Source organism: Panthera leo, chromosome A2 (genome assembly GCF_018350215.1).
Source record: "Panthera leo isolate Ple1 chromosome A2, P.leo_Ple1_pat1.1, whole genome shotgun sequence".
NCBI lineage: Eukaryota > Metazoa > Chordata > Mammalia > Carnivora > Felidae > Panthera > Panthera leo.
Genome location: NC_056680.1, coordinates 103,513,278 through 103,539,995, shown reverse-complemented (window position 1 = coordinate 103,539,995; position 26,718 = coordinate 103,513,278). Strand labels below are relative to the sequence as shown.

Sequence of the window (26,718 nt, the reverse complement as noted above, 5' to 3'; positions counted from 1 at the left end):
TGTTAATGCTAGTGATCAACATTTGACCGCCAATAGTAGAATCAGATCTTGAAGATACAGAGAAGAATTGGGAAATTGAAAAATCATTTAAATATATAAAAGTATACTTAAAACTCTTACATCACCTTCCTAAAGTTATCTTATAGAAAGTGCAAAAGCTTATATAAAGTAAGACATTTCAAAAAAAAAAGACATTTTAGTATATTGGATCATCATCTTTCTCATGTCCCTAATAAATGTTTTTACTGTATTTTTTAATATGATTAATTTTACTATAATTTGTCAAGAATGGTGTTTTATTTTTCTTTAAATTGATCGGCTATCTTTGATTTATTTATATTTACTCTTTTGGTCCAAAACATATTGTAACTTATAAAAATATTTAAAATTCCATAATTCTTTAGAATAGAGATACTAAATGAAACCAGGACTAAAGGAAAAAACTGCCTATCCTAATGATCTGTACACTTTTATTATTTTGTTATTATTATGAAATATATAGCTGTAAATATAGTATCATTTTTGAGCATGCACTATGTATTGAATATACTCCATTATAAATTTATGCTACACATATTTTGTGAAAATAAAGCATAGAATAACCTGGAAACATAATCAGCAATAAGCTTATTTACCTATACGAGGATGTAGAATTAGTTCTTAAATTGGTAATTTGAATTCCCATAAATTTCTTATAGAGCACGTTAGAAAATATTTTTTAATAGAAAGATTATTATAAGGGGATAAGGTAAATTATATTTTGTTCTAATAGCACGATTACTATTATTAAATTTATATATCCTGCCTTGAGAACTTTTTGAGGTCTAATTTGGAAGAAATAATCTAGTTATATAGTTCTTATCAAAAGCAGACAGGCTCCTGGAATTTAAATAATATAGATTAGTGACTCTTTAGCAATTTTAGCAATGAAAGACTTAAAGACATCAAATTACGTAGTTTTCTGGGTTACTAAAGAGGCCTAGTAATTTCCCTCTGCATTTTCTAGGTGTCCTGAAAGCCTTCGACCTGAAACGGTGAGACCCTGTCTGCTTCCTTGTAGGAAGGACTGTATTGTGACACCATATAGTGACTGGACATCGTGCCCCTCCTCATGTAAAGAAGGTATGATGAGCTAGAGTTGTGAAGTCTACCTACCTAGAAAACCCACTCACTAGGCAGGACCTCCAAGTTCTTCTAGATGAGCAATATTTATAATTCTTATATGAGGCCGTGTAATCCTGGTTTGTCATGAATGTCGTAAAATTCTAGTTTCCTTCTAGAAGATAATACAACTTTAAAGAATCAAACAAATGAATTTTATAACAAAAACCGATTTAAGACTCTTCGATGTAAGTCACAATAAGAGATGCTTTTGAGAGGAGGGTTAAGATGGCAGCGGAGTAGGGAGACCCTAACCTTGATTCCTCCCTCAAGCACAGCTAGATAAATATCAAATTTTTCTGAACGCCCAAGAAATCGATCAGAAGTCTTAGAGAACAAAACTGCACATCTATGATCTGCATCAAAATGAAAGAATTATAGGCTTTATCATATTAATAAGATTTCCTTTAACATTAATTCCAAAAGAATGTGTAGTGTCCCTCCATATTTCTTTCTTTCTTTCTTTCTTTCTTTCTTTCTTTCTTTCTTTCTTTCTTTCTTTCTTTCTTTCTTTTAACATCCAAGTTACTTAGCATATAGTGCAATAATGATTTCAGGACTAGAATCCGGTGATTCATCTCCTATGTATCACACCCACTGCTCCTCCCAATCAATGTCTTCCTCAATGTCCCTTGCCCATTTGGCCATCCATCCCCACCCAAAACTCTCCAGCAACCTTTAGTTTGTTCTCTGTGTTTAAGAGTCTCTTATTTTTTGTCCCTCTCCCTTATTTTTATATTATTTCTGCTTCCCTTCCCCTATGTTCATCTGTTTTGTATCGTGGGTCTGGGCCCCTGGCTACCTATTTCTTGTCAGTAAGAGGGTTGGAAATCTTATCAGTACTGATACAGATTCAATAATGTGACACCCTCCCCCCCTTCCAGGATGGGAATAAAGGAAAGAGAAAAAGGGCCAGATTGTACCTCTTCCAATACTTACCATACTACGAGGCATTTTTACAAGATGAGGATTTGTTCCCAGTTCAGTTTGGTTTTGCTTTTATTACTTACAGAGACTCTTTCAGTATCATGGCAGACACTTTGATCATTCTTTACTCTCCAGGATGGTGTCCTTTCTTGTTGCTGCTGAGAAAGATTTCATTATCCTCCAGTTGAATTATGCAATACTTGAGCAAATTTTCTCTCAGTGTCACAAGTGACACTGTCTCCTATTTAAAAAAAACTTTTTTTCAAATGTTTATTTTTGAGAGAGGGAGAGACAGAACATGAGCAGGGAAGGGGCAAAGAGAGAGAGAGAGAGAAAGGCACTGAATTCGGAGCAGTCTCCAGGCTCTGAGCTGTCAGCATAGAACCCGACACAGGGCTCAAACTCATATGAGATCATGACTTCAGTTGAAGTCAGATGCTCAACCATCTGAGCCACCCAGGCACTGAAACGGTCTCCTATTGTTTTATTTTACTCTCCCAACAAATAGATAGATTTTCTTAAGTTTCTTTCATGCTTTTATTTATTTATGCTTCTTGACTCTTACTAAAGAGATTGAGTCAACTTCTAGATTAACAACTACTGTAAATTGTTGAAAATTATTTAAATTGTAAGAAATTATATGAGATTATAAATTTAATAATGGATTATTTTTACAGTGTGATTGTCATTTTATACAGTTAAAACATAAGTTCCATTTTATGCTTTTAAAAAAATTTTTGGTACCCTTGAAAATATCAAATAAAATTAAACCATAAAGTAAGAAAGAAAACAAAATTTTTATTTTAAGTCTTTTAAGACATCTACACAGTTTTTGATGCAAAAAGTTATAAGCATTAATGTTTTTAAAAAAATGTTTAATGTTTGTTTATTTTTGAGAGACAGAGTGTGAGCGGTGGAGGGGCAGAGAAAGTGAGACACAGAATGTGAAGCGGGCTCCAGGCTCTGAGTTGTCACCACAGAGCCTGATGGGGGACCCGACATGGGGTTCGAACTCACAAAACTGAGATCATGACCTGAGCTGAAGTCAGACGCTTAACTGACTGAGCCACCTAGGCACCCTCAAGCATTAATGTTTTTAAAATAATGTTAATGGTATTCAACTTAGTAATAAACCAGTGTCACTGACAGTTTTTCCAGATTTTCTTCTTATTTTCTTAAACTCTAAATAAGATGAAATCATTTGGTTTGGTCATAAGCAGCAACAGAATTGTGCTTTCTTATCAGTCAGTATTTCTTTGGTAATTATTTGTTTACCATTAAATAATTTATTACTTGCTATTCATCCCTACAATAAAAAAGGTTATTTATTACATGAAATTCATGTACTTTCAAATTCTTTGCTTAATGTTGTTATACTTAAAGTTCATGTTAGTATGAAATAAAGCCATTTAATAATAATCCCACAATATTTTTGTTTACATTTATAATCATATAATTAATAACCTAACACAAATCTCACATTTTTAAGTGAAATATCTGAAGATGGAAAAACCTTTGCCTTTTGCATATATGAAATATTTCCTTATATTAAGTACTTTAAAAAAAAAAGTTGAAATCCTCTAAAGTATTTCAAGAAAATAAAGTTGAAAAAAATGAAATATTCCATTAAATTGATTCTAGGCAACATGTAACACCCATTTAGTTATGTCTTTAAAAGGGGATTGCTCAACACAGTTGGCATTGTTTCTCCAGCCATGTTAGTGCAGAAAAAGTGTGACAAAATATTTGCTTTTGATTAGAGTTGGGACTTTCCCAGGAGAGAACAAGAAAAAAAGAGAGAAACAGGGAGTCAAGGATGTTTTCAAGGGAGGATTTCTTGTAATAGTGGAGTATAGAATCTAAGTTGGTTTGGGATGGAAGTGAGGTCATGAAGGGAATGGTAGATAATGAAAGAGTGAGAAGGAAAGTGGACTGGCAGTCTCAATTGTGTTTGAGGAATTTGAGTAAGATGAGACCTAAAGCCATTTAACTGGAAGATTAGGAGTGTCCAGAAAGTAAGACGTTTAATGATGAGAGTCCGTAAGTACTAATAATAGCATCAAGGGATGAACAGAAAGAGCTAGTGTTTGATTTGAAATGGAGGAAAAGGCCACTGCAGGTGAGGAGGTACAGTGATTCAGAGCGCAGTGCCTTGCATGGAGTAACCATGTGAATACCAAAGCCACCCAAGTGGTGCCAGGAGTAGGAAGAGAAAATATTACAAGGAGGGACATTCTAAAGTTGTTAACTAGTGAGATGTTGGTAGCTGGCTGCTACCAGGTGGATAGCTGATGGTCAGGTTGATGACAGAAGAGTTGGAGATTTTTAAAGATCAACGGAGAAGGAAAGATGGAAATGACTAGAATCAGCTTCCAGTGGCAAAAAATATGAAGGAAAATTTCCGAGAGATAGAAGATGAAAGACCGTGTATTCTATGGGTGTCAAGGTGGAAGGATTAGAGAGAGGATGGAACAAAATGAGAAACTGAAAATCGGGTTATAGGGAGTGCTGTGGGTTCAGCTGATGATGGAAGGCATGCAGGGGTGGCAGGAGCAGGTGCTGGCAGGGATGCTAGTTTCTGTGGTGAGTGACAGGTGACATATAATGAGTTTAGTTGGGCTGGTCTCTTGAAGGGTTTAGTAGCTGCTGTAAATAAAATGCACGGTGCCACTGGGATGCTCTTCTCCCCTGGAGCTCCTGGGTAGTGATTGCCAAGGAGTACACGAATGCCAGCTCAGAAATCTACTGTCCTGTGAGGAGCAAGAGGCTCTCTGAGAGGCAGGGCTGTGTTTGGTTGAGCATAGGTCATCTCAGCAGGAGCAGGAGATCAGCCTTGTTTGTTCTCTTTGGAAGCTCTGTATTGAATCTCCTCTAACAAAAGACTTTCAGAAACCCTGAACTTAGGCACTCAGACTTAAAAAGAATAGCTCTAATTGTGTAATGAGGAAATAAAGGCTAGGGTGTGGGAGAGGGGGTTGCTGTTGGACAACACTGCCAAGATGCTTTGTGCTCCTGGAGAAGCCTTTTCTTTTCTTTTCTTTTTTTTTTTTTTTTTTTTTTTTTTTTTTTTTTTTGCCTGTGGACTGCTGTAACAACTGATAATAATGATACAATGGTGTTATAGAAAAGTAGCCTTTTGTTCTAAGGACAATAAAAAAAAGCAATGACATGTGGTTAGTTTATTTTTTCATTATTTGGTATGAAATGGGAACAATCTCAGCTTCATTGAAATAACACTGACTTCTGCACACAATTAAAACTGGTAAACAGAGTTGGGGTGCCTGGGTGGCTCAGTTGGTTAAGTGTCTGATTTCAGCTCAGGTCCTGATCTCGCGGCTGGTGAGTTCAAGCCCAGCCGTGACAGCTCAGAGCCTGGATCCTGCTTTGTTTGGATTCTGTGTCTCCTTCCCTCTCTCTCCACCCCTCCCTCTCCCCCAAAATGAATAAACATTATTTTTTTTTAATAAATAAATAATGGTAAACAAAGTTCAGTGTCCAAGGATACATCATAGCAATAGAAAACTAATTCAAGATAGAGTGGTTCTTTTAAATTTAATTCTTCAGGTAAAGTCTAAATCTTATTAGAGTTTTGAACTTATGAAAATGGAGAGCTCCTCCTTTAAAAAATCACTGTAAAGAGGTAAAATTACACTATATCTTGCAAAAGACAGAATAGAAAAGCCTAGTATTACAGGAAGAACAACAAGAATTATTTCAAATGTTATTCAGCCCTCTCTCAAGATATGTGTTGAAAAATCAATGCTGATAAAGATCAGTATTGAGTAGAGAGTAATTTTAATCTTCAAATCCATGCCCTTGTTAACTTGTCCCAGATTTTTACAAATTTTTACAAAGGACTTTCCTAAAAAAATAGGAAACATTTATGCATATAAATTGTTGACAACTATAATCTTAAAAGTATCATTACTTTTGATGAAATAATACATTTCACTGTTCAAATCCTTGGTTTCTAACTGCATTTATTGACTTGAGAGCGAGAAGGGATATTGCAGAAGTATCTATCCCATCTTGATGCCCTTAAGCAGTACAGCACTAGAATTACCCCAAAGATGTGAAAACTACTGTTATATTTTGCTTCTTGCATGAAACCTTTCCCTTTCAATTTCCTAGCACTGTGCTGCTCAGCCTGCCATCCATCTCACTTCCAGTTTAAATCTTAGTTTTACCTGCCCTTTTAGTCCTCCCATCAAGTAATTTCTCTGGTGAAATGTATCTTGACTGTCTTAAAACCTGTAAAATGACGTAACTACATGAGAGATTGCATGCCCTTTGAGTCTATGTCCCTCATTACCATCATTATCACATAATTGTTTTCTGAAGGTATAATCTTTTTTTCCTATTCCTATCCTAGATATATATTTTCAAGCATAAACACTACAGGAATATTTCTTTGTTTTCCCCATGTTTATCATTTCCAGTAAACAAAACGATCCCTTATATTTTATTAATCCTCAATGCACAGACTTCATACCCATGTGCGTCCTACTATGAGGAAGTGGGTGAAAAGAAATAGACGACGCTAACTTATACTCCAGTCGAGAAGTGAAATAAATGTGTTTGCTCATTCAGCAAATATTTATTAAAATATAAATGGAAACAATACATGTCTGTCAACCACATATAATAAATTGGGTGTAAAGATGTGCAGGGAACTATGAAGGTTGTAAAATTCCGAGTTTGTCGGTTCAAGTTATCAGTGAGAAACCTTCCACTTTTCTTTTAAACGTGTGCTGTAGCTCTTCTTTTGTCTGCATTCTGATCTGAGGACTCTGTAACCTGGCTGAGTTCCACAGTGCTGTTTCTTTGAGTATACAAGTAATTTCCTAACTGACATCTAAGAAGAAGTGAACCTCCCAGTGGATAGAAACATGGATGTCATGACACTTCCTGTGTAAACCCATTAAACTTCCTCCGCAGGTGTTACAGCTTTGGAATGTTCTGCTTTCATCAGCTCACAGTCTCTGTTCTGTGGGTTGCACAGGGTTAAGGTACTTGAACTTTAAAGAATAAACGGATTGCCATTGTGGAATCAATTGTGGAAGTGGAAAGAGTTACCGTGATCTTATATATCAAATACAAGCCCGTGGATGTTGTGATGAAAAGGCAGTAGAATGTTTCAGAGTTGTACCTGGAGTGAAAAATTTCCTTTCAAGTCAAAAAATGAAGTAGGATTGAAACAGTAACTGCTGCTTCTCAAATCTGAACAGCCCTGCCTATGTCCCCTGTGATATCTAGACAGATAGTGACCAGGAGCTTTACTGTATAAAGTGCCAGTGATGCTGAACTCGTCATCTCCTCCAGGCTCCAGATCCCTGGGTCTCAATTCCATGTCTGTTGTCTACCTGCAGGCAGGGAAGGGCTGGTGAGTTATTGACTCTAAGAATCCTGACCACCTGGGAAACGAAGACCTGCTCCTCTGTGTTCTCTCCCTTTTTTCCTTGTTCAACAAACACCTCCCTTCTTCCCCCAATGCTAAGCAAATGATAAGAATGGTTATTTAGTTTATATAAGACAGATCATAACACTAAAAAAAAGAAAAATAATAGAAAGTGTAAAAGAAGGTAGTAAATGGAGTTGGAGAGAGGGGAGAGGAAGAGAAAAATTGTACTATAAAGTCAAAGTTAAGGTGAACTCCTGCAATTGAGAAGAAAAGTAGCCCTGAGATTCTGGTGAACAAAGCAAAAAGTTGAAGCATGTAAGAGTCTTAATAGATTGTCAAAGGAAACAAAATTTTTCCTAGCTCTGTATTATTAGAAGAATTTATCACCTGGACCTTAAAATAGGGACCACTGGACAACATAATGGATGGAGGCAGCATTAGCAATTTTATTAAAACTCCGTCCCATTGGCATTTCTTAGATCTTTCCTAGATAAATTATATTTAATATGTAAAAGTTGCAACTGACACTCAAACTGCTATTATTATGTTAAAAAGTCTATGACAATTTTTTCAAATACTTCAGTTCTCTACTACCCACTACCTCCAGCCCCTAATTCCCTGCTTTATTACCTGTAGTATTCTGATTATTCATAGTACAGGTTTCCCCCCACAATGGGAATAATCCTAAAAAGGCACATGTGAACCCTAGAATCTTAAATTGGTATGTGACATACAGGGTCATCTATTCTAGTAGATCTCAAACCTGGCTCTTCATCATAATTCCCTGGAAAGCTTTGTAAAAATCAGATCCCCAAACCCAGCTCACAAAGATTCTGGTTTAGTAGTTCTGGGTTTTGGCTGAGAAATCTGTTTTGGTTTTCCTTTTTAATGTTTTGAAAGAAACTATTCTACATAGACATTTAGGAATCATTAATCTGATTCATTCTCCCATCTAATATGGAAATTTTCAGTCCACACTGCTGAGAGCCCCATGTTCAGGGATACCCCAGCTTCATGAGAAAAGATGTCCCTTATAGGAAACTTCCGATTGTCACATCATATTTTTCTACTGACTCAGTTACTTTAAGAATGTTTCATTTAACGTCTTGAAAGATTTTTTAAAGTTTGTCTTTGAGAGAGAGAGAGAAAGAGAGAGAGAGACTGAGAGAGCCAGGTAGGGGCAGTGAGAGGAGAGAGAGAATCCCAAGCAGGCTCCATACTGTCAGCCCATCATGGGGTTCAGTCTCATGAAACATGAGATCATGACCTCAGCCAAAATCAAGAGTCTGACACTTAACCAACTGAGCCACCCAGGTGCCCCTCATTTAATTTTTTTACTAACCATCCTTTGTTAGGGACTGCTAAACTTTCTAAATTTTTCTGTTCCTATAACTGCATATGAAATATTTAATGATCTTGCAAAAAATGTAAATGCATCAGGGGAACTCTATTAACATAATTCTTTAGGGAATTCTTTTAAGTAATTTACAATTTACACTTTACTTAAGAATTTACAATTCTAAGTAAAATTGTGCCATGTGGCCATCCATCCTTAAAGGGTATATATTGTAAATTGGAATATCTTTTATTAAAGTTGACAAGTCTTATACCTTATCTGTTTCAACTACAAAAATATTTGGACATCTTTATATCAGTAATACTGTCAAGCTGGTATCTTCATTGAAGGTAAATCTTAATTATTTCCATTGGTTTTTTAAAATGTAATTTGGATTTATTTACTTACAGTAATTACTATTTTGAATGCTTCTGTAAAAATTCTGCTTCTAAGAAACCACTTTCATTTCACTACTTACAGTCCTGATGTTTAGAATGTGACCTGAATTGAAGATCTTAGACTGTTTAACATGAATAATAAATGACTAGAATAATTTATGAGGGATGCATTTCAAATTAAGTGAATAACAAAGAAATAAAATTTCACATTAAAACATTGAATATAGTCTCCTAAGAAAGATTCATCAGGACTGTATGAGTCCCATGTGGTAATCAGGACTATGTGAAATGGCATAAAAATAAACTTAAGGTAGAGGAAAATAAATTAATTAGATCTGTCATATTTCTCAAGGGGAAGGAAATATATAAAAGAGCATTTACTTTGTGTCTGCACATTAGGAAGGCTAGTTGACTATGCAACTGTTTTCTCTCTTCTTCACATTTTGGGGATATAAATTGATCAGGTGTTCAGCATAAGAGTCTGGAGAAGTTAGGAAATAATTAGACCGGATGAGGCCGCTCATTCACAGATGTCAAAGCATATATAGCTGGAATCCATGTAATGTCTTCACACAGGCTGCTATTTGGATATTGTTTGTCAGTGCAGAGTACAGCAGTTAAAAAGCTGCTTCCTTCCAGGGGACTCCGGAGTCAAGAAGCAGGCTAGGCACCGGGTCATCATTCAGCTGCCAGCCAATGGAGGCAGGGACTGCACGGACCCGCTCTACGAAGAGAGAGCCTGTGAGGCCCCTCAAGTGTGCCAGAGCTACAGGTAATAGAGTTCTAAACAAAACCGTTATAAGCTGTGCACTGAGCACACACTACAAGACCGTTTTCTGTTCGACGATGAGAGAAGGAAGCCAGCGCTGTCCCCCAGGCTCAGTGGAGTCTGTAGGATGTATGGCTGTGCGTGTTATCTCTTGCCTCTTTAAAGTTGCTGCTCCACCACTGGAATTATCTCCAGGGAGACAAACACTTGTGTACGTTTCCAAACTGTATCACTAGGTCTGGGGAATTGGGGAAGTTCCTTATGTTGATAGAAACTATAAGAAATTCAGAAAAGTGGGGGCACCTGGGTGGCTCAGTCTGTTGAGCGTCCGACTTTGGCTCAGCTCATGATCTCATAGCATGTGAGTTCAAGCCCCGCGTGGGGCTCTGTGCTGACAGCTCAGAGCCGGGAGCCTGCTTCAGATTCTGTGTCTCCCTTTCTCTCTGCCCTTCCCCTACTTGTGCTCTGTCTCTCTCTCCCTCTCTCACATATAAATAATAAACATTTTTAAAAATTAAAAAAAAAAGAAATTCAGAAAATGGTTAATAATTATGAAACACAAAAGCAGTTCCATTCCAGATAGAGGAATAGTCTAAGCATGCTTCCCCTGGCTCAAAAGAGCACCTGTTCCTCATATATGCTGGCATTCTGGCTCACAAAATGACATCTTTATTTCAGTGATGCTAACAAGATGTCTGTTCTGTTCATTTGTGGCCACCTCAAGGGAAACTAAGGTGATTCAAGCAGTTTATCATCATGTGGATAATTATTAGGGAAAATTTTCCCCATAACTATGAAAAGAAGGCACCTAACTGAAACTTTAAGCGGTATATCGTTGCAATCTGATGACAAATGAAGCATTAGGACATTAATTGATAGAAGGTGTGATCAAAAATAACTTAAGGTGTATCTGATGGCAAGTCTGCCGTCTTGATTTACCTGTATTTAATGCTGATACGAAAGACGGTTTAATCACATGTTTACTATGAGCACTGCCTGACAACTCTCAGCCCAAACTTATTTCTTTGGGGGATTTGTTTTTGTAAAATGTATTGTAATCGCAGTTTCTGATTTACACCTACATTGTTAACCAAATGATAAAAGGCTCCTGACCTGAATACAGTTTCATAACTTGAATATAAAATAAACATAACTTATTTAAATGGGATGCATCACTTCTAGTACTATAGCTTACACTGATGCCAGTCCTAATCAATAAAAAGGCTAAATGCGGTTGTACTTGAAACTAATGTGAGAAGTATTAACTGTACTTCGCTTTTTTAACACAAGGCTAAGTGCATGGATAGAGTTCATTTCTGTAGAAAGCGACCATGACGGACTCTTGTCTCAACTGCCATAGAAAGTACTTTTATAGTTAATGCTCCTTTTTTCTGTGTCTTGATAGAGATCTAAACTACACTTAGATAGGACTGAACATTTTCAAATAAATTCCCCTTTGCGGCGCTCGGAGTCATGTTTCCGTGCCACCATAGGTCTCTGGTTCGCCTTGTGTGTTTGCTTCCTCTGTGTGAGGCTTCTGTTCTCCTCTTGTAGGTGGAAGACTCACAAATGGCGCAGGTGCCAGTTAGTCCCTTGGAGTGTGCAACAGGACAGCCCTGGAGCCCAGGAGGGCTGTGGGCCCGGACGACAGGCAAGAGGTGAGAGGCCCCATCCCACAGCCGATCGATTTGCTTTTCAGTTCTTCAACGTCGCTAACTTAACCACTAGCTTAATGAGTTTGCCACTTTGATGCTATGCTTAGCAAACAGAGCAGATGTCAGTCTCTTACCACCCATTCTACCTAACACAGGAACATGGAAAATCATCGTTTTAAATTGTGTCCCTTGTTGTTTGACATTAGACTATAACTCCTCTGGTTGAAGTTTTCTTTCATTCCTATTTAAGATAAAACGAGCTCTTGAGAAGCTCATGACTATTGTACCCTGCACCTTGTTTGGGGTTTTTTGGTTAGTTTTTGGATCTTGGTGTTCCATAACAGTTTGTTTGTCACCTTAAGCGTCAATACGATCCTTGGAGTGCCTGGGTGGCTCAGTCGGTTAAGTGTCCACCTTCAGCTCAGGTCATGATCTCACAGTTTGTGAGTTCAAGGCCCGCGCCGGGCTTATACTGACAGCTCGCTACCTGGAGTCTGCTTTGGATTCTGTGTCTCCCATTCTCTCTGCCCCTCCCCTGCTCACATTCTGTGTGTGTGTCTCTCTCTCAAAAATAAATAAAAAACATTAAAAAAAAGAGTCAATATGATCCTTATATCCTTGCCTTTATGTACTATATGGGTGCGTGCATGTAATATAATTGGTTAACTTACCAGAAATTTTCAGCAATGACATCCCTAATGTTGTCATGGCTATGCCCAATTCTATTCATATCCAGTACTGATTTTTAAATGGCAGATTTATTTACTCAAAATCTGCCATATGTGGACTGCAATCTGTCTGCACTACTAGATAATACCGAATCTTGCAGAAATGAGAGATGGAATCATTTCCAACATTTACTGGATAGTATGATTATTTACTAGATACTGTGGGTAATACATTTCAAGCTCTGGAACATGTTGTTTATACTTGTAGCAAGTTCAGTCTTTAGATATTATGATTGTTTTTACTCATATTGACTTATAGCGTGTAGTTCCTGATACATATTTAAAATGTAGCTGAATACATAATTGAATACCCAGCCACCTTTTTTTTTAATTCATACAAATATGTTTTGCCCCTCATTTGTAGTTACGTATGTGATAGTGATCCAAAAGTCTGGGCACACAGAATTCCAGTTTTTGTTGATAGTGATCCTTTACAGTGAAAGGACTGCTTCTTTTTAAGTTTTTTTTTTGTTTTTGTTTTTGTTTTTTTTTACTTAGAAGGAAGGGCAGAGAAAAAGGGACAGAGAGAGAATCCCAAGAAGACTCCACACTGTTACTGCAGAGCCAGACACAGGGCTTAAACTCATGAACCTTGAGATCATGAGCTGAGCTGAAATCAAGAGTCAGGTGCTTGGCTGATTGAGCCACCCAGGCACCCTGGATTGCTTTTTAAATTTGAGATATAAAGCTCCTTTTTGATAAAATCTTCTACTTTTATCATCATCCTTTTAGAAATCTTTATTTGAAACATAAAATTTAGCTTATAAATAATACTAACTACCTAGTGATTTTTAGAACTTTATTTCATATGCTTAATTTTCCTTATTTATCCTCTACCATCAGCAGTGGCTCAAGCATAACTGTCTCTGTTACAGTTATAGAGCCTTAGGTATTTAGAATTGAAAGTCATTTTCCCCATTTCAAACCATTCATCGAGAAATTGAGTGATACAAGGCCTTCTTGTTCTACCTTGCTCATTAGTTCTGAGTCAAGCAAACAACTGCATGCAACTCAGGCCCCACATAGAGTTTATAATATAACAGACTTGAGTAGGGAAATCAGGAAACACGAGTTTTAGTCTCATTCTTTCACGAACACAGGATAAGGCTTGCTCATCCCTTCACCTTCCTGGGTCTCAGTTAATTTAAATGAGGAAAAGAAAAAGAAAAGAGGGTTGGACCAAATGATCTTTCAGGGTTTTTCCACTTTTGATATTCTACAATCTATGCACACGTAATTCACAAGGATCGAAGTGTGAAATTACGTTAGGCAAAACAGATGAATTTCTATAGAACACCACTGGAGGAAATCTGAGATAGGGTAAAAGCAGCACAAGTGTGAAAACAGCTCCAGTTCCAAACTCTTCCTTAACCACTACACAACTGTGGTTCATTCATTTCCTCCCCCAGAGGCTGAGAGCATAACAATCCCCACAGCACTTTGTACATAGTAAGTCTTCCTTCAGTGTTAACTCTTCACCCTTCCTGCTAGGTCATGGCCCCAGGGAATGTGCACAGAGGTCATTGTTGGCATAAATGCAACCATTTTAACATGGGCCTTTTGGTTTTTGACACACAATCTGCATAAAGACTGTTCTTTCTGTGATTACTGGCAATCATCTCATATCCATATCTGAAAACCTCTGTTCATTCTTCCTCCTGGGTAATGGGGCCTTCAGCTTCCTCAGTGCTAATGTCTCCTGCCTTTCTGGTCGTTCCATTCTTGCTTTCCCGTTACTGGTGCCTCTTCGTCTGCCTATACTTATATAATGTTTTCTAATCTCGGTATACTCGTCAGACCTCTTACTCTACCTTGACAATCTTTTCTATTTCCAGGATATCTGGGAAGAGAAAGTTGCATTGTAACAAATCATTTCTGCATCAATATATTCAGAAGAAACCCTTTAACTTCCATGTGAAGATAGCCTTTTTCTTTGTTGCCTTGGTAGATTAAAGATTGTTAGAGTCTATATTCCTACAGAAACTTGAAATGAGGAGAATTAGGAGTAGAGAAATATCTTTTGCTAGTGGCAAAAAGGCAGAATTTTCCTCCTTTGATGGTCAAGGCTGTTTTCAGAACTCTGCATGATCAACCTATCAATTTCTTGCTATTTTCCTTTTTGTTCTTATCTGATCAGAGACCTAAATGCCAACTGGTGCTGTCTTTTGATGATTCAAATAATTGTATGGTCAGGATTAGCATCAATCAGCAAGGACTATAGAGAAGCTACCCCGTCCTGTCCTGTACAGCAGACTTTCTAGTTGGTCATTCATTCAACCATGATTGAATTCAGAAGACTGTATAGAAAGAGCCACATGTGTCAGGAAGGAATGCATATGTTTAAGCCAGGGAGCTTCCATTTGGTTAGGGAAATGGTATCACTGGTGAAAGACTGAAACTAACCCATTGCAAAAGCAGCCATTTGAAACTAAAGGGCTTAAGAAAGACCTAAAGAAGGCTGAGACTTGTCTTGTACCATAGCATTAGAATAAATAGAAAGGAGAGGAGATAAGATCAATTATACAAGCTAAGCATTTGGGGAAAGAAAAAGCAAAAACATTAAATGTGTTCACAGAAAAAGTAGGTAGGTGGAAGCTCCGGAGATGTGAGCTACAACCTGGGGTCATTTTGTAGGAGGCTGTAAATATCAAGATCTTGTTTAGTATTTTAGACCTTGTTCAATAAGTGGTAGACGCAAGGACCTGATGAAAGCACCGTTTAATCTGTCAGCATGTACAGACTAAGCTAGAAAGATAAGACATGTGGGTCTGGATGCAAGCTGGACACTGTCGTATAATGTGAGGCTGAAGTAATAGGGGCTTAGACTGGAATCAGTAGTGGGAATGGACAAAAGTAAGTAGATTTCAACACACAGTAGAGGAAAATAACTTTAGCACTTAGTGGCAGACTGTAGAAGCTGAGATAGAAATAAATGAGTCAAAGATGATCATGTGGAGGGGCACTGGGGTGGCTCGGTCAGTTAAGCATCCAACTCTTGATTTCGGCTCAGGTAATGATCTCATGGTTCGTGAGATTGAGCCCTGGGTAAGGCTCTGCACTGACAGCATGGAGCCTGCTTAGGATTCTCTCTCTCCCTCTCTCTCTCCCCTCCCCAAGCTTGCTCTCTCTTTCTCTTAAAATAAATGAATAGACTTAAAAAATATATGATCATATGGATATTTTATATTGTGCATTAGAGATGATGGCAGGGAAACCAACTGGAAATATCAGAGTATGTATTAAAATGTTCAAAAGTCTCTATAGAGATTGCTTAGGACAGCCAGTAGAAATTTGAGTGACATTTCCATAAAAGAATTTGATGAAGCCCAAGGAGAAGCTAAGATTTCTACAATATTTTATATACAGAAGGAAAAAGGGTTATTGTATTTTCCATTTCTCTAATCTGTTTGCATTTGTATACTCATTAAGCATTTCTTCTTACCTAAAGAACTTTAATGATATTAGCTTCAACTTACTGTTCCCTTGCTTGGCTTAGAAATGACAACATATGAAGTAAAATATGAGATTGCTAACTTTACCACTCTATGATTCTAAAGATAGAAATTTTTGTCTCATGGCTTTTATCAAACTATTGGTCTAGACCAGTTGTCAGCAATCAATAGTCTGTGCATCTAATCTTCCCCACGGCCTAGTTTTTGTTGTTGCTGTTTTGTTTTGTTTTGGCATTTAAGGGTTTATTGGAACACAGCTGCACCTATTTCTTTATCTATGGTCTAGGCTGCTACCATGGAAATGAGACAAAGTTGAGCAGTTGTGACATGAACCATATGGTCCACAAAGCCAAAAATATTTACTAGCAAGCCCTTTACAGAAAAAGTTTGCTGACCTAAACTCTGAAGCCATGTAATCAGTAATATAGTCACAACTTCTAATAGTACAGTCATTACTCAAGATCAGAAAATCCCTGAAGTTTTTCTGGTCACTTGGGAAGAAGTTTTTTCATTCAATTCAACAATAAAGTAACTATTTTAGATACGAGAGTCATAGACTTTAAACACTATCGCAGTGGTAAAATACCTTTAGAATGAAATTATAGCATTCTTTGTAGGGGGGTAGGAATAAAAACTTGGCTCTAAAACTTTATTAGTAAAAACTTTTTTTAAAAAAAGAGTTAAAACCAGATTATACATGAGATATGGAAGACAAATGAGAAATCCCTCATAATTCCCTGTCTAGATGGTCAGTCATATCCAAGAACTGGACATTAATAGTTAATTTACTGGGCGCACCTGGGTGGCTCAGTCAGTTGAATGTCCAGCTTTGGCTCAGGTCATGATCTTGCAGTTTATGAGTTCCAGCCCCATGTCGGGCTCTGTGCTGACAGCTCGGAGCCTGGAGTCTGCTTCAGATTCTGTGTTTTCCTCTGTCTCTCTCTCTGTCTCTTTCTCTCTCTCTCTGCCCCTCCCCTGCTCATACTCTGTCTCTCTGTCAAAAATAAATAAACATTAAAAAATTTTTAAAAAAGTTAATTTACTAAGTATACATAGAAAGGAAAGAATGTGTGTCTCGTATGTACCACTCAGCAGAACACTTACAAAATCACCTATTATGATTCAGATTTTCTCAAATGATTTGAACCTTGCACAGTAGTAGAAAAATAAAACTCTAAATTCTATTTTTCCAGCTTACAAGCCAACCGTCCAAGGTTTCCTCTGTTCCAGTCACCTACTCCTATCTTTTAGCCAACTGTTAAGAATAAAGCGGCCATTATGGACAGAGTTTCATTTTTGCTATTAATAGCACAGTTGTTCTCATTGTAGGAATTATCTGTGTTGATGCATTGCAAAAGATTTGGGCAGCAGTTATGTTCCCAGAGTCTCTTGAACAAGTAACTAACTATAACTGCTTACCATCCCAGCTTCAACACTCACTGTAAAGCAAATTAGTCAAAATCAGCCTTAGTCAGAAATGACTTAGCATGACACAGATGGAAGAGTATAGGAGAATTCTATTCCAACCACATAAATGTAGTCTTGACAAAGGCTACATTCTATATATTTCAGAACCATTACATCAGAACATAAAGTGCTTTGAAAGAAAATTGATATGCTCTGAAAATTTGAAAAGTACATTGGAATTTATGTGCCTATTTATGACCCAATCCCATTACATTTGAAAGGAAAAGTGAAATAATGGTGAAGGAAAATTTTGTATCAAGCATTCCCACAATCACATAATTTTCACCCAGTCTTCTCTAAATTGAATTTGCTACTCTGTTACAAACAGAATATTTGCCTTTGTTTATCAAGTGTATCTATAAAAACATTAGAAATCCCCTATAAAATAAATGCTTAAAACTTTGTGTTTCAGTCTTCTTAGGCTGCTGTAACAAAACACCATAGACTGGGTGGCTTAAACATAAAAATTTATATCTCACAGTCTGCAGGCTGGAAAGTACAAAATCAAGTTGCTAGCCATTTCAGCTCCTGGTGAGGTCTCTCTTTCTAACTTGGAGACGATCATTTTCTTGCTATGTCCTCACGTGACAGAGGGAGAGAGCAAGCTCTCTGGTCTTTCCTTACAATGGCGCTAATCTCATCATATGGACCCAGACCTCATTTATGCCTAATTATTTCCCCAAAGCTATGTCTCCAGGTGCTATCACATTGGGGAGTGGGGCCTCAACATATGAATTTCTGGAGGACACTGTTAAGTCCACAGCAATAATGAAGGGCATTGTCTTTAAATAAAATGTCTATCCCACTGTACACAAGTGTCAGTTTGTTGATATAGCTGTCTCACAAAGCTGTGAAAACAGGTTAACACTAGTCCCTAAAAGCCAGTTCAAACTTCCTGAATATCGTTCGGTGCAATTTATTCTTTCATAAAACTAGTATTTGTTGAGTACCAGCTACGTGTTGCTTGTTGCCTATGTGGTAGTGGGCCCAGGCTGTCAAGAGAATAAAAGTATATGATAAATATTTTGTGTTTATTTCTTAATGATGGGAAATATACTAAGGGTATATGTGATTTTGGTTCTAAGCATATTAGTAATACATTAATAATGTGTATGCACAATAACCACTAAAGAAGTAAGAAAACATAAAAAGAGGTAAACACTGATAGGGTATAGTGACAGAGGAAATGACATTTGAATCTAGGATGACATAAGCAAAAAAAAAAGGCACGAAATAAAATCTGTATTTGTGGGGAATAGTGCATTGAGCAGTTTATCTATTGTTCCTATGAATGAGTTAGAGGCCAAGGGCCACACTCAGGAGGATTTGAGTGTCAGGAGAGGGCTGAGGAGAGGAAGAAGGAATATTTTTGCAATAGGAAATTAGACGTAGTGATGAATTTTAGCAAAGCTTTAAATATTGGGAATGATGAAATCCAAGAAATTTTATCTAATGGTATGAGAAATAGAGGAGAAAGAGATATTTTGAAGAAGGAATAGACCATATTTGTCTACCTTAAAAATTAAATCATTCTTAAATGTTATAGGGAAATTAGAGGGCCTTTGAAATGGGCATCTTTCCTATAATATTGTCAATATAGAAAATAGAAGTAACATGAAATTATGTTCACATTCTAATCTTTAAGTGAATAGACAGCTTATCCTTGCTTTATACTATTTGAGTCACTTGTGTATAAACATTTAGTAGAACAGTAAACTTTTACTCTCTTCTCTCTACTCGTATGTCGGCCATTTGGATGACCTTTAGAAGGCTAACTTTTACCAGTTGGTCAGTGACTATATCATTGAAACGTAGCCATAATAGCTGTAGCTAGAGTTACTATTAGACTTGCATTCAAAATTAAATACATGGCTCATAATAATGACAATTTTGGACAATTTATTTTTTTCTCTAAACTGCCCTAAGGAGATGTGTTAATTAGTACTATTTAAAATGCATATGTATTATTCCAGTGTTTATTATCTTATGACACATTTATACCAAGAGTATGATGCAAATGTATCATAGGTTAGATGCTGAGATTTCATAAAAATAACCTCAGATTTGCTCTTGTTCAAACTCCTTGTTGGTCTTCATGCTGTCTCCTACCAAGTGTACTTCCTATGGAACAATGGTTAGATGGAAATATGGTTAATAATTCCCAGGGTTGAGCCTGCCTATCCTAATCCCCCACCCCCTCTGCATCCTTGCCTGCCAAGGAATGTTCATTATAATGTTGACCTGTCACTAAGATCTGATGTCACTCCCTTTATGTGGAAGCCAGTAGGATTCCAGATGTATTCTCAAATGGATCACAAAAAAAAACCTCTTTAGTAATATGCCTTATATGGCAGAGACCTTCCTGGTCCTTAAAAAGTTTATAAAGGGAAAATCGGGGTGGGTGTGGGGGAGGAAGTTCTAATTCTCCCTCTACCAGAATTAAATCTAAATGATTTTGCAGAATGTGAAATGTAAGTATTTAACTAAAGTCTAATGAAGTTATTTTTTATGAACAAATATGCTAAATATTGTGCTTAAATCAAGTGGCTTAAGCTATATTGATGCCCTGGGCATTACCCCTTTACTTCAACTCTGGCCCACTTTATTCTTTTTAAAAGATTACATATTAGAGGCATTATCAAGGTTAGGCCCAGAATATCTGGGTTAATTTATCTCAGATTACATTACACATTAATGTCTTGATTTTCAGAGATTGTTATGCAATGAGAAGAAACAGAATGAAAGTGGAAAAAGAACTAGGTAGGAAAAAGGAAAGCTCAACCTAACTTAAAGAACAAAGGAACTTGCTTTAAAGATATTTTGCAGATGGGGTGCCTGGGCATCTCAGTCAGTTAAATGTCCAACTCTTAATTTTGTCTCAGGTCATGATGTCACAGGTTCATGAATTCAAGACCCGCATTGGGCTCCCCAAGCTGACACTGCAGAGCCTGCTTGTGATTCCTGCTGTCTCCCTCTCTGTGCCCCTCCTACACGCATACTCTCTCTCAAAATGAATAAATAAACTTTTTTTTAAAAGAAATTTTGCGGAGATATGATTTAAAAAATCTATTTCTGGTTGATATACATATTACTTACCACCCAATATTTTTATACACTTAGAGTGCTTTTTATTTACAAAACTATTTTTTTAATTCTAGAATTATTTCTATATTTAAATGCTTTGGTTTAATTTCTTATGAATATTAGCATCCTAGTTGATTTGGGGATTTGGGTTTTGTTTTATATCTCTGCAAGAGCCCCATCATAAAATTATTATTAGCATGTGTATTTTTTTTAAATAGCTCATAAAATAAGCTTGATACTGTGATGTGTCTACAATGGTTGCTCAGTGCTGCATTTGTTGTGATGCAGTTAGCCCCTCTCAGGTCCCTCTCCTGACCTACTCCATTGGGAGCTGATTATTACTTCGAGTAAGTCCTCATTCAAGGACTTTCACATACATTCCCATGTATTATTAGCCTCAATGAGACAGAGGAATCATTGGTAACTATTTGGGATCAATACCAAAAAAAGTACATTTCTTTCCATTCTGCTGGAGTTCTATTCACGAGTTGTAATGAGAAAATATTTTGGCAGACTTGTCAGTGAAAATCTCTTCTACACAGAGAAAGCCCAGGATCATTACAGCCACCTAGTAAACAACTGGAGCCCTCTTGCATTATTTATGGGTTTGGTCTTATTTCTAAGCACAATTAGGTATCTCGGTAACCAGCTTTCACTCACATTAAGCTTTTTCTTTTTCATTTCTACATGATTCATTCTCACTTTGGCCATTTTTTTTTCATTAACACTATAGGAAAAAAAAAATCACTCTTCTAATCATTCAATCAGCTGAACACGTTCTGTCTCTAATGCTGCCCAGACGCCGCTGTTGTGAGGTAAACCATGTTAATATTACTCAATTTACCAAATAACATCTCATAGCTCCTTGAACTCTTTGTTTACATATAATCCAGCAGCTTTCACTGCACCAGGGCATTGATCTTCTTCTGTTTCCTGTAATGAACTTCTATGTGCACATTTTAGATCTAGTAATTTATTTCACTCTGATGATTCAAATGAAATGACATGGTCTTGCCTGCTGAAGGGTAATCCACAGACCAAGAGAACTCCTTTTTATTTTGTGCATCCTGAATAATAAGGGAGTTTCATTCCTCTTCAATGAAATGAAGATGAGCAACTACATTCAGAATTCTATTAGATTTATTCACAGCTGCATCGGTAACATCCCATTTACATAGTCATATATGCATAACACAGATATCTGTGTCCTTTTAGCTCAAACCAATGTTATGTATTCCCTTTCATTCCAGGAACCTTGATTATTCTCCTCTTTAAAGCATGGCTCAAAATTCAACCTACATGAAAACATTCTAAAATTGACTTTACTTATTCAACTGATTAATTTTTTTATTTAAATTTATGAGAAGTTTCAAAGAGACACAAAAATAGTAAGACTAAATATAATGAGCACTGCTAGTGTAGTCTTCACTCACTCCACTTCAGTAGTTTCTAACATGTTGCCATTCTTGGTCATCTGCCATTTCTCACGCACTTACAAAGATTTTGCTGGAATATTTTATAGCAATTCCCAGATAAGATATAGATAATCCATAAATCATTTTTAACATAACAATAGTATTATTGTAACACTAAACAAAGTTAACAATAGTTTTTTAATATCATCTATATTAAGGCCATGTCTTATTTTTCCCCCATTGTCTCAAAAATGTTCAGTTTGTTCAAACCAGGGTTCATAAAGGTCTCCACCTTGCATTTGGTTGTTGAATCGCTTTTAATCTAACAGTTCTAGCTCCTTTTTCCAGAGCATTTATTTGTTGAAGAAACTCTTACTTACCTTTCCATCACTCCCTCAGTATTGATGGGCTGAGCTTGCCTGGCCTAAGGCAGGCACGCAGATGTCTCTCAGGCTTTCAGCCTGCTGGAAGCAGCCTGTCCATGACACTTAAGTAAAAATTGCTGTGCTTCATATAAAGAAAATAAAATTATAAATAAAATGAATGGGTATAATCAACATAGAGTTAAATATAGAATTTTACCTTAAAATAGTCATTTTTATATTTACTGAACTCACTGAGAAGCTTTCATGGTGAATTAGCATGGACTTTGGCCCATTTTTGCTAACAAGACCTCAGCCCAAAGGAGAACTTGCATAATCATTATACACAAGATACACACCCCACACCTGTAAATTCAGATACAACTGTCTGGGTGTATGTAGCTTCCTGGTATGCTAGGAAACCATGTTTAATGTGATACATCCTTTTCTACAGTTAAAACCACCCTGGTTTCAGTATCTTAGAAATGAGTTTTAAGGTTTATAAAACTGAGAGACCAGATGGTTTCCTTTCCAAACACTTGTATTTTCCTCACCCTAATAGCAGGAAGTTCATTTCAGATTGCATTTCTGTGCTTGAATTGTTGTGTTTCCTCTAAGTTAGAATAGAAGCAAGTTGAGATGTATGATAAATTTTCAATATATTGTACAAATATTGCTGTTGCTACTTGTTTAGATAACATTACATGAGTAATTCATTCAAATTACACTGTCTAAAATCTCAGATAAGGGAAGCAGAATGCTGAATGGGTTTCTGAGAACAGATATGGAAATTTTACATTTTTTTTTTCTTTTCAACTGATTGAAATACTTAAGGTATATGGGGAAAAGGACTTCAGATTTATCCAAATAGTGTAGATCTGCACAAAAACTAGTTTGTTTCTGGAGTTGTGTTGGTAATGGTTTTATTTGAGGGGTACTTTTTTGGTGATAATAGAGCAATTCTGAAATAAAATTTCTGGGAGAACCTTAGAAGGAGATGCTTAATGGAGAACCTAAGGGAATTTAGTTTCTCAAAAGATTTTTATTCAAGTCTTTGTTTCAGAGGGTCAAATTGGGTAAGAAGATAAAAGTCGTGTTATTTCAAAGAATCCAAATTTAGTTTTGTAATTTTCTTTTATCATAAACAGTGTGAACGTCTTTCCAGCTTAGAGTTCTGATATGGTCAAATCTCTTATGTTCCAAATTAATCATTCTTGAGATTCCTGCATATCCTGATAAGTAAAATGTCTACTATCGTCCTTTTTGTCAGTCCTTCCTCTTAAGCATCGTTGGAACAAACTGTCAGAGATTACTAAGCTTACAGCATTTAAGGAATCAACTCTGCATCCACGTGGCAGCAAACTACAAAGTCACATCATTAATATACCACTTCATGGGGACTCCTCCAGTGCAAATCCACAGATAACATTCTTCCAAACTATGTAGATGCTGTTTTGGTTCACTCCTTGTGCAAGTCTCCTTGAACTCCACTCCCTTAGTCTTTTGCTCATGCTAGGCCATTGTTTCCCAACCTTGGCACAGTACCAGGGTGATTGAGTACCAAAGCACTTTCAGTCTTAGCCCCAAATCTCAGCCAGACCCTTTCCTTGTGCCTTTACTACTCAAGCTAGTGGGTCTTAAATTTAAATATGCATAAGAAACATCTAAGCGACCTGGAGAAAAAAAAAAAAAAACATGTTCCTTGACCGCATACAAAGAAATTTCATTCAGGACCTCTGGGATGAATCTGAGAATCTTCAACTTTTATAGTATTCCGGGTGTTTCTGATGCACATGGAAATACATCACCTGCTAGAATGGCAGTCTTGATCCACTGCATATTTGAATCAAGGAGCTTTTAAAAAGATGCTCATGGGGCACCTGGGCGGCTCAATTGGTTAAGCATGTAACTTTGGCTCAGGTCATGATCTCACAGCTCGTAAGTCCAAGCCCCACATCGAGCTCTGTGCTGACAGTTCAGAAACTAGAGCCTGCTTCAGATTCTGTGTCTCCCTCTCTCTCTGCTCCTCCCCTGCCCTTCAAAAAGAAATAAACATTAACTTTTTTTAAAAAAGATAAAAAGATGCTCATGCCCAGGACCCTGTCCTCAACCAATTAATCAGAATGTTTGAGTTTGGGAAGGGCATGGACGTTTCTCAGAAGCTATCCAGGTGATTATAATCTTCAGCCTGACTTGAGAACTGCTGAGGCCAGTAGGATAAACACAGAGCACCAGACAACTCCTCGCCTCATTGGTGAGAGTCTCTTAGGGGCACTTGTTGCCTTCTCCTGTCACATAACTTTCATAACTGCCACTACTGTTTACCAAGTTTTCATGTATTTAAAGTTCAGGGACCCCTGTCCTCTTCATACAAATTGGCCCTTTCAGTGTTGTGCACATTACATGAAGAGGTATCTATGCTAAGAAATAGATGAGTGCTCACCTACTTTTGAACAATTATGTACATTTTCCTGCACCAGTTGTGACAACTTGTATTCACCTACGCAGAGAAAGTCTTCCCTTGCTAACCATTCTATCCTTGTAGACACACCATCACACTACTAGGTGTTAAGTTTCACAATACAGATTTGGAGAGTGTTGTCGAACCTGGGACGCTCTGTGCCCTAACTATAATTTAGGATCAAAATGTCAGGCTTATTTACCTTAGTTTCATGATGAATAGAGTCCTGAACAGGGCAGAGATCAAGTTCCAGCCTAATCCATAAACCCAAAAGGGCCACCAAATCAGTTTGACTGGGGCCATGTAAGCTAGTTCAAGGAGGTCACCTGTAGGACCATCTAAATGTTTTGTCTACTTCCTCAATAAATGAATAAAATATTTTTAAAACCAATGGGAGAAAATGACAGAGAAAGGGGGCTTTAAAACATCACTTGCTCTTTTTCCTTAAGAACTTGATACCTTAAAGCTATTTTACAGCTATGTTCAATAAACAATAAAATATGATGTGATTTTAAAAATCCAGTAGGACAGTAACTTGGAGGAAATAATACATATGAATTAAAATTATTTGACCATTTTTAGGGCATATATGTAATTGTAGAAATGTCAGTTATGACTTGAGAGATTAAGATTGCCAAAAGTTTTTGTTTTATTTTTGAATCCGTGGTTGATACTCATGCATGTGAAAAACTTGTAGACTGAGGAGATGAGGGACTGGGACACTGCCCCCTCTCCCTATTAACCACTCCAGAGCCATCCCAGCAAACTTCCAGTGTCGTAAAAGTACATGATTTCCATGCAAATGCAGCTACAGGATGAGTTCCATAAGCATCCACTCCTCACCTAAACCTTCCAATTTGCTGCCACTAAGACCCTTCTGTATAGAAATCCTAGAGAAACCAATGATATAAAAACAATTATTGGAGTTACATGGTGTCTCCCTGTACCTCTGTGAATAGCCTGTGTGTAACATAAACTATTATCAGAACCCATTTGTCTCTTAAATAATTAAGTTCTAAATATAAGGACTCGAAATCCTTAATAGCATCTAATAAAGACTGCTAAATGTCTGTGTGTGTGTGTGTGTGTGTGTGTGCGTGCACACACACACACATGCTTTTTTGTGTCACAGAAACCACTGAGGACTGTTATTTAAACAACAACAGCAACAATAACAACAAAAAACCTAAAGGATCAATTTAATGACTACTGTGATTATTAGAAACACCACTACCAGAATTAAAAGAGGATTCCTCTGACTGCATGAGGAAATGTCAGGTTAACTCTTAAATTGTAGGATAATTAAACATATTCAGACTTATTTTAAACAGCTTTATGCTTTTCCTTTAGCTATTACTTGTCGAAAGCAAGATGGAGGACAGGCTGGCATCCATGAATGCCTCTGGTATGCAGGACCCGTGCCAGCTCTCACCCAAGCCTGCCAGATCCCCTGCCAAGATGACTGTCAGTTTACCAGCTGGTCCAAGTTTTCCTCATGCAATGGAGACTGCGGTGCAGTTAGGACCAGAAAGCGTGCTATTGTTGGTAAGAATAATTGGGATGCAAAAGCCAACACGTGTTAAGTTAGAAAATACATTTAAAGTTAGACCAAGAGAGTTCTGACAATGTATTTGGAAAATGCGTGGCTGTGCCTTACTGCTGGAATACTGATACTTAATATGCCAGTGGATTCGTGTGTGTATTTTAATGTAAGTTGGCAGTTACAGACATGCTGTGTACTTTTAGTGGAAAGAAAAGGTAACCTTGAAAATTGAACTGTCTTCCTATACAATAGGGAGATTATTTTTTTGGTTTAAACGGTACTTTTGGTGGATTGCCTACAGATTGTGAAGTGCTTGGAGAACAAAAGGAAAGGTTGCCACTTCGTTTTCTTTACCCATTCTCACTGTCAGAGCCTGATTATCTTTCTTATCCTAGAAGAGGAATATGACATTAATTCTGTATCTGAAAACTGCATCTTAAAAGGCAGTCACAATGACAAAAAGCAGTAATATAATGAGGAAGAACAGGAGCTATCATACTGAGCTAAACCTGGTGCATTCCAAAATACTGTCAGTGGCAAAAAGAAACCTGAAAATATT

At 37.1% G+C, this 26,718-nt stretch overlaps 1 protein-coding gene across 2 annotated transcripts in view; it reads left to right on the top strand.

Moving 5' to 3' along the window:
- The window catches only part of THSD7A (thrombospondin type 1 domain containing 7A), a 433,981-nt gene that overhangs the window by 342,807 nt on the left and 64,456 nt on the right, over positions 1-26,718 (top strand). For both annotated transcript variants that reach the window (XM_042918979.1, XM_042918974.1), the window contains 4 exons: positions 1,007-1,122; positions 9,863-9,995; positions 11,547-11,650; positions 25,967-26,161. In XM_042918979.1, the coding sequence (XP_042774913.1) occupies positions 1,007-1,122; positions 9,863-9,995; positions 11,547-11,650; positions 25,967-26,161 (548 nt within the window). The remainder of the gene's footprint in view (positions 1-1,006; positions 1,123-9,862; positions 9,996-11,546; positions 11,651-25,966; positions 26,162-26,718) is intronic.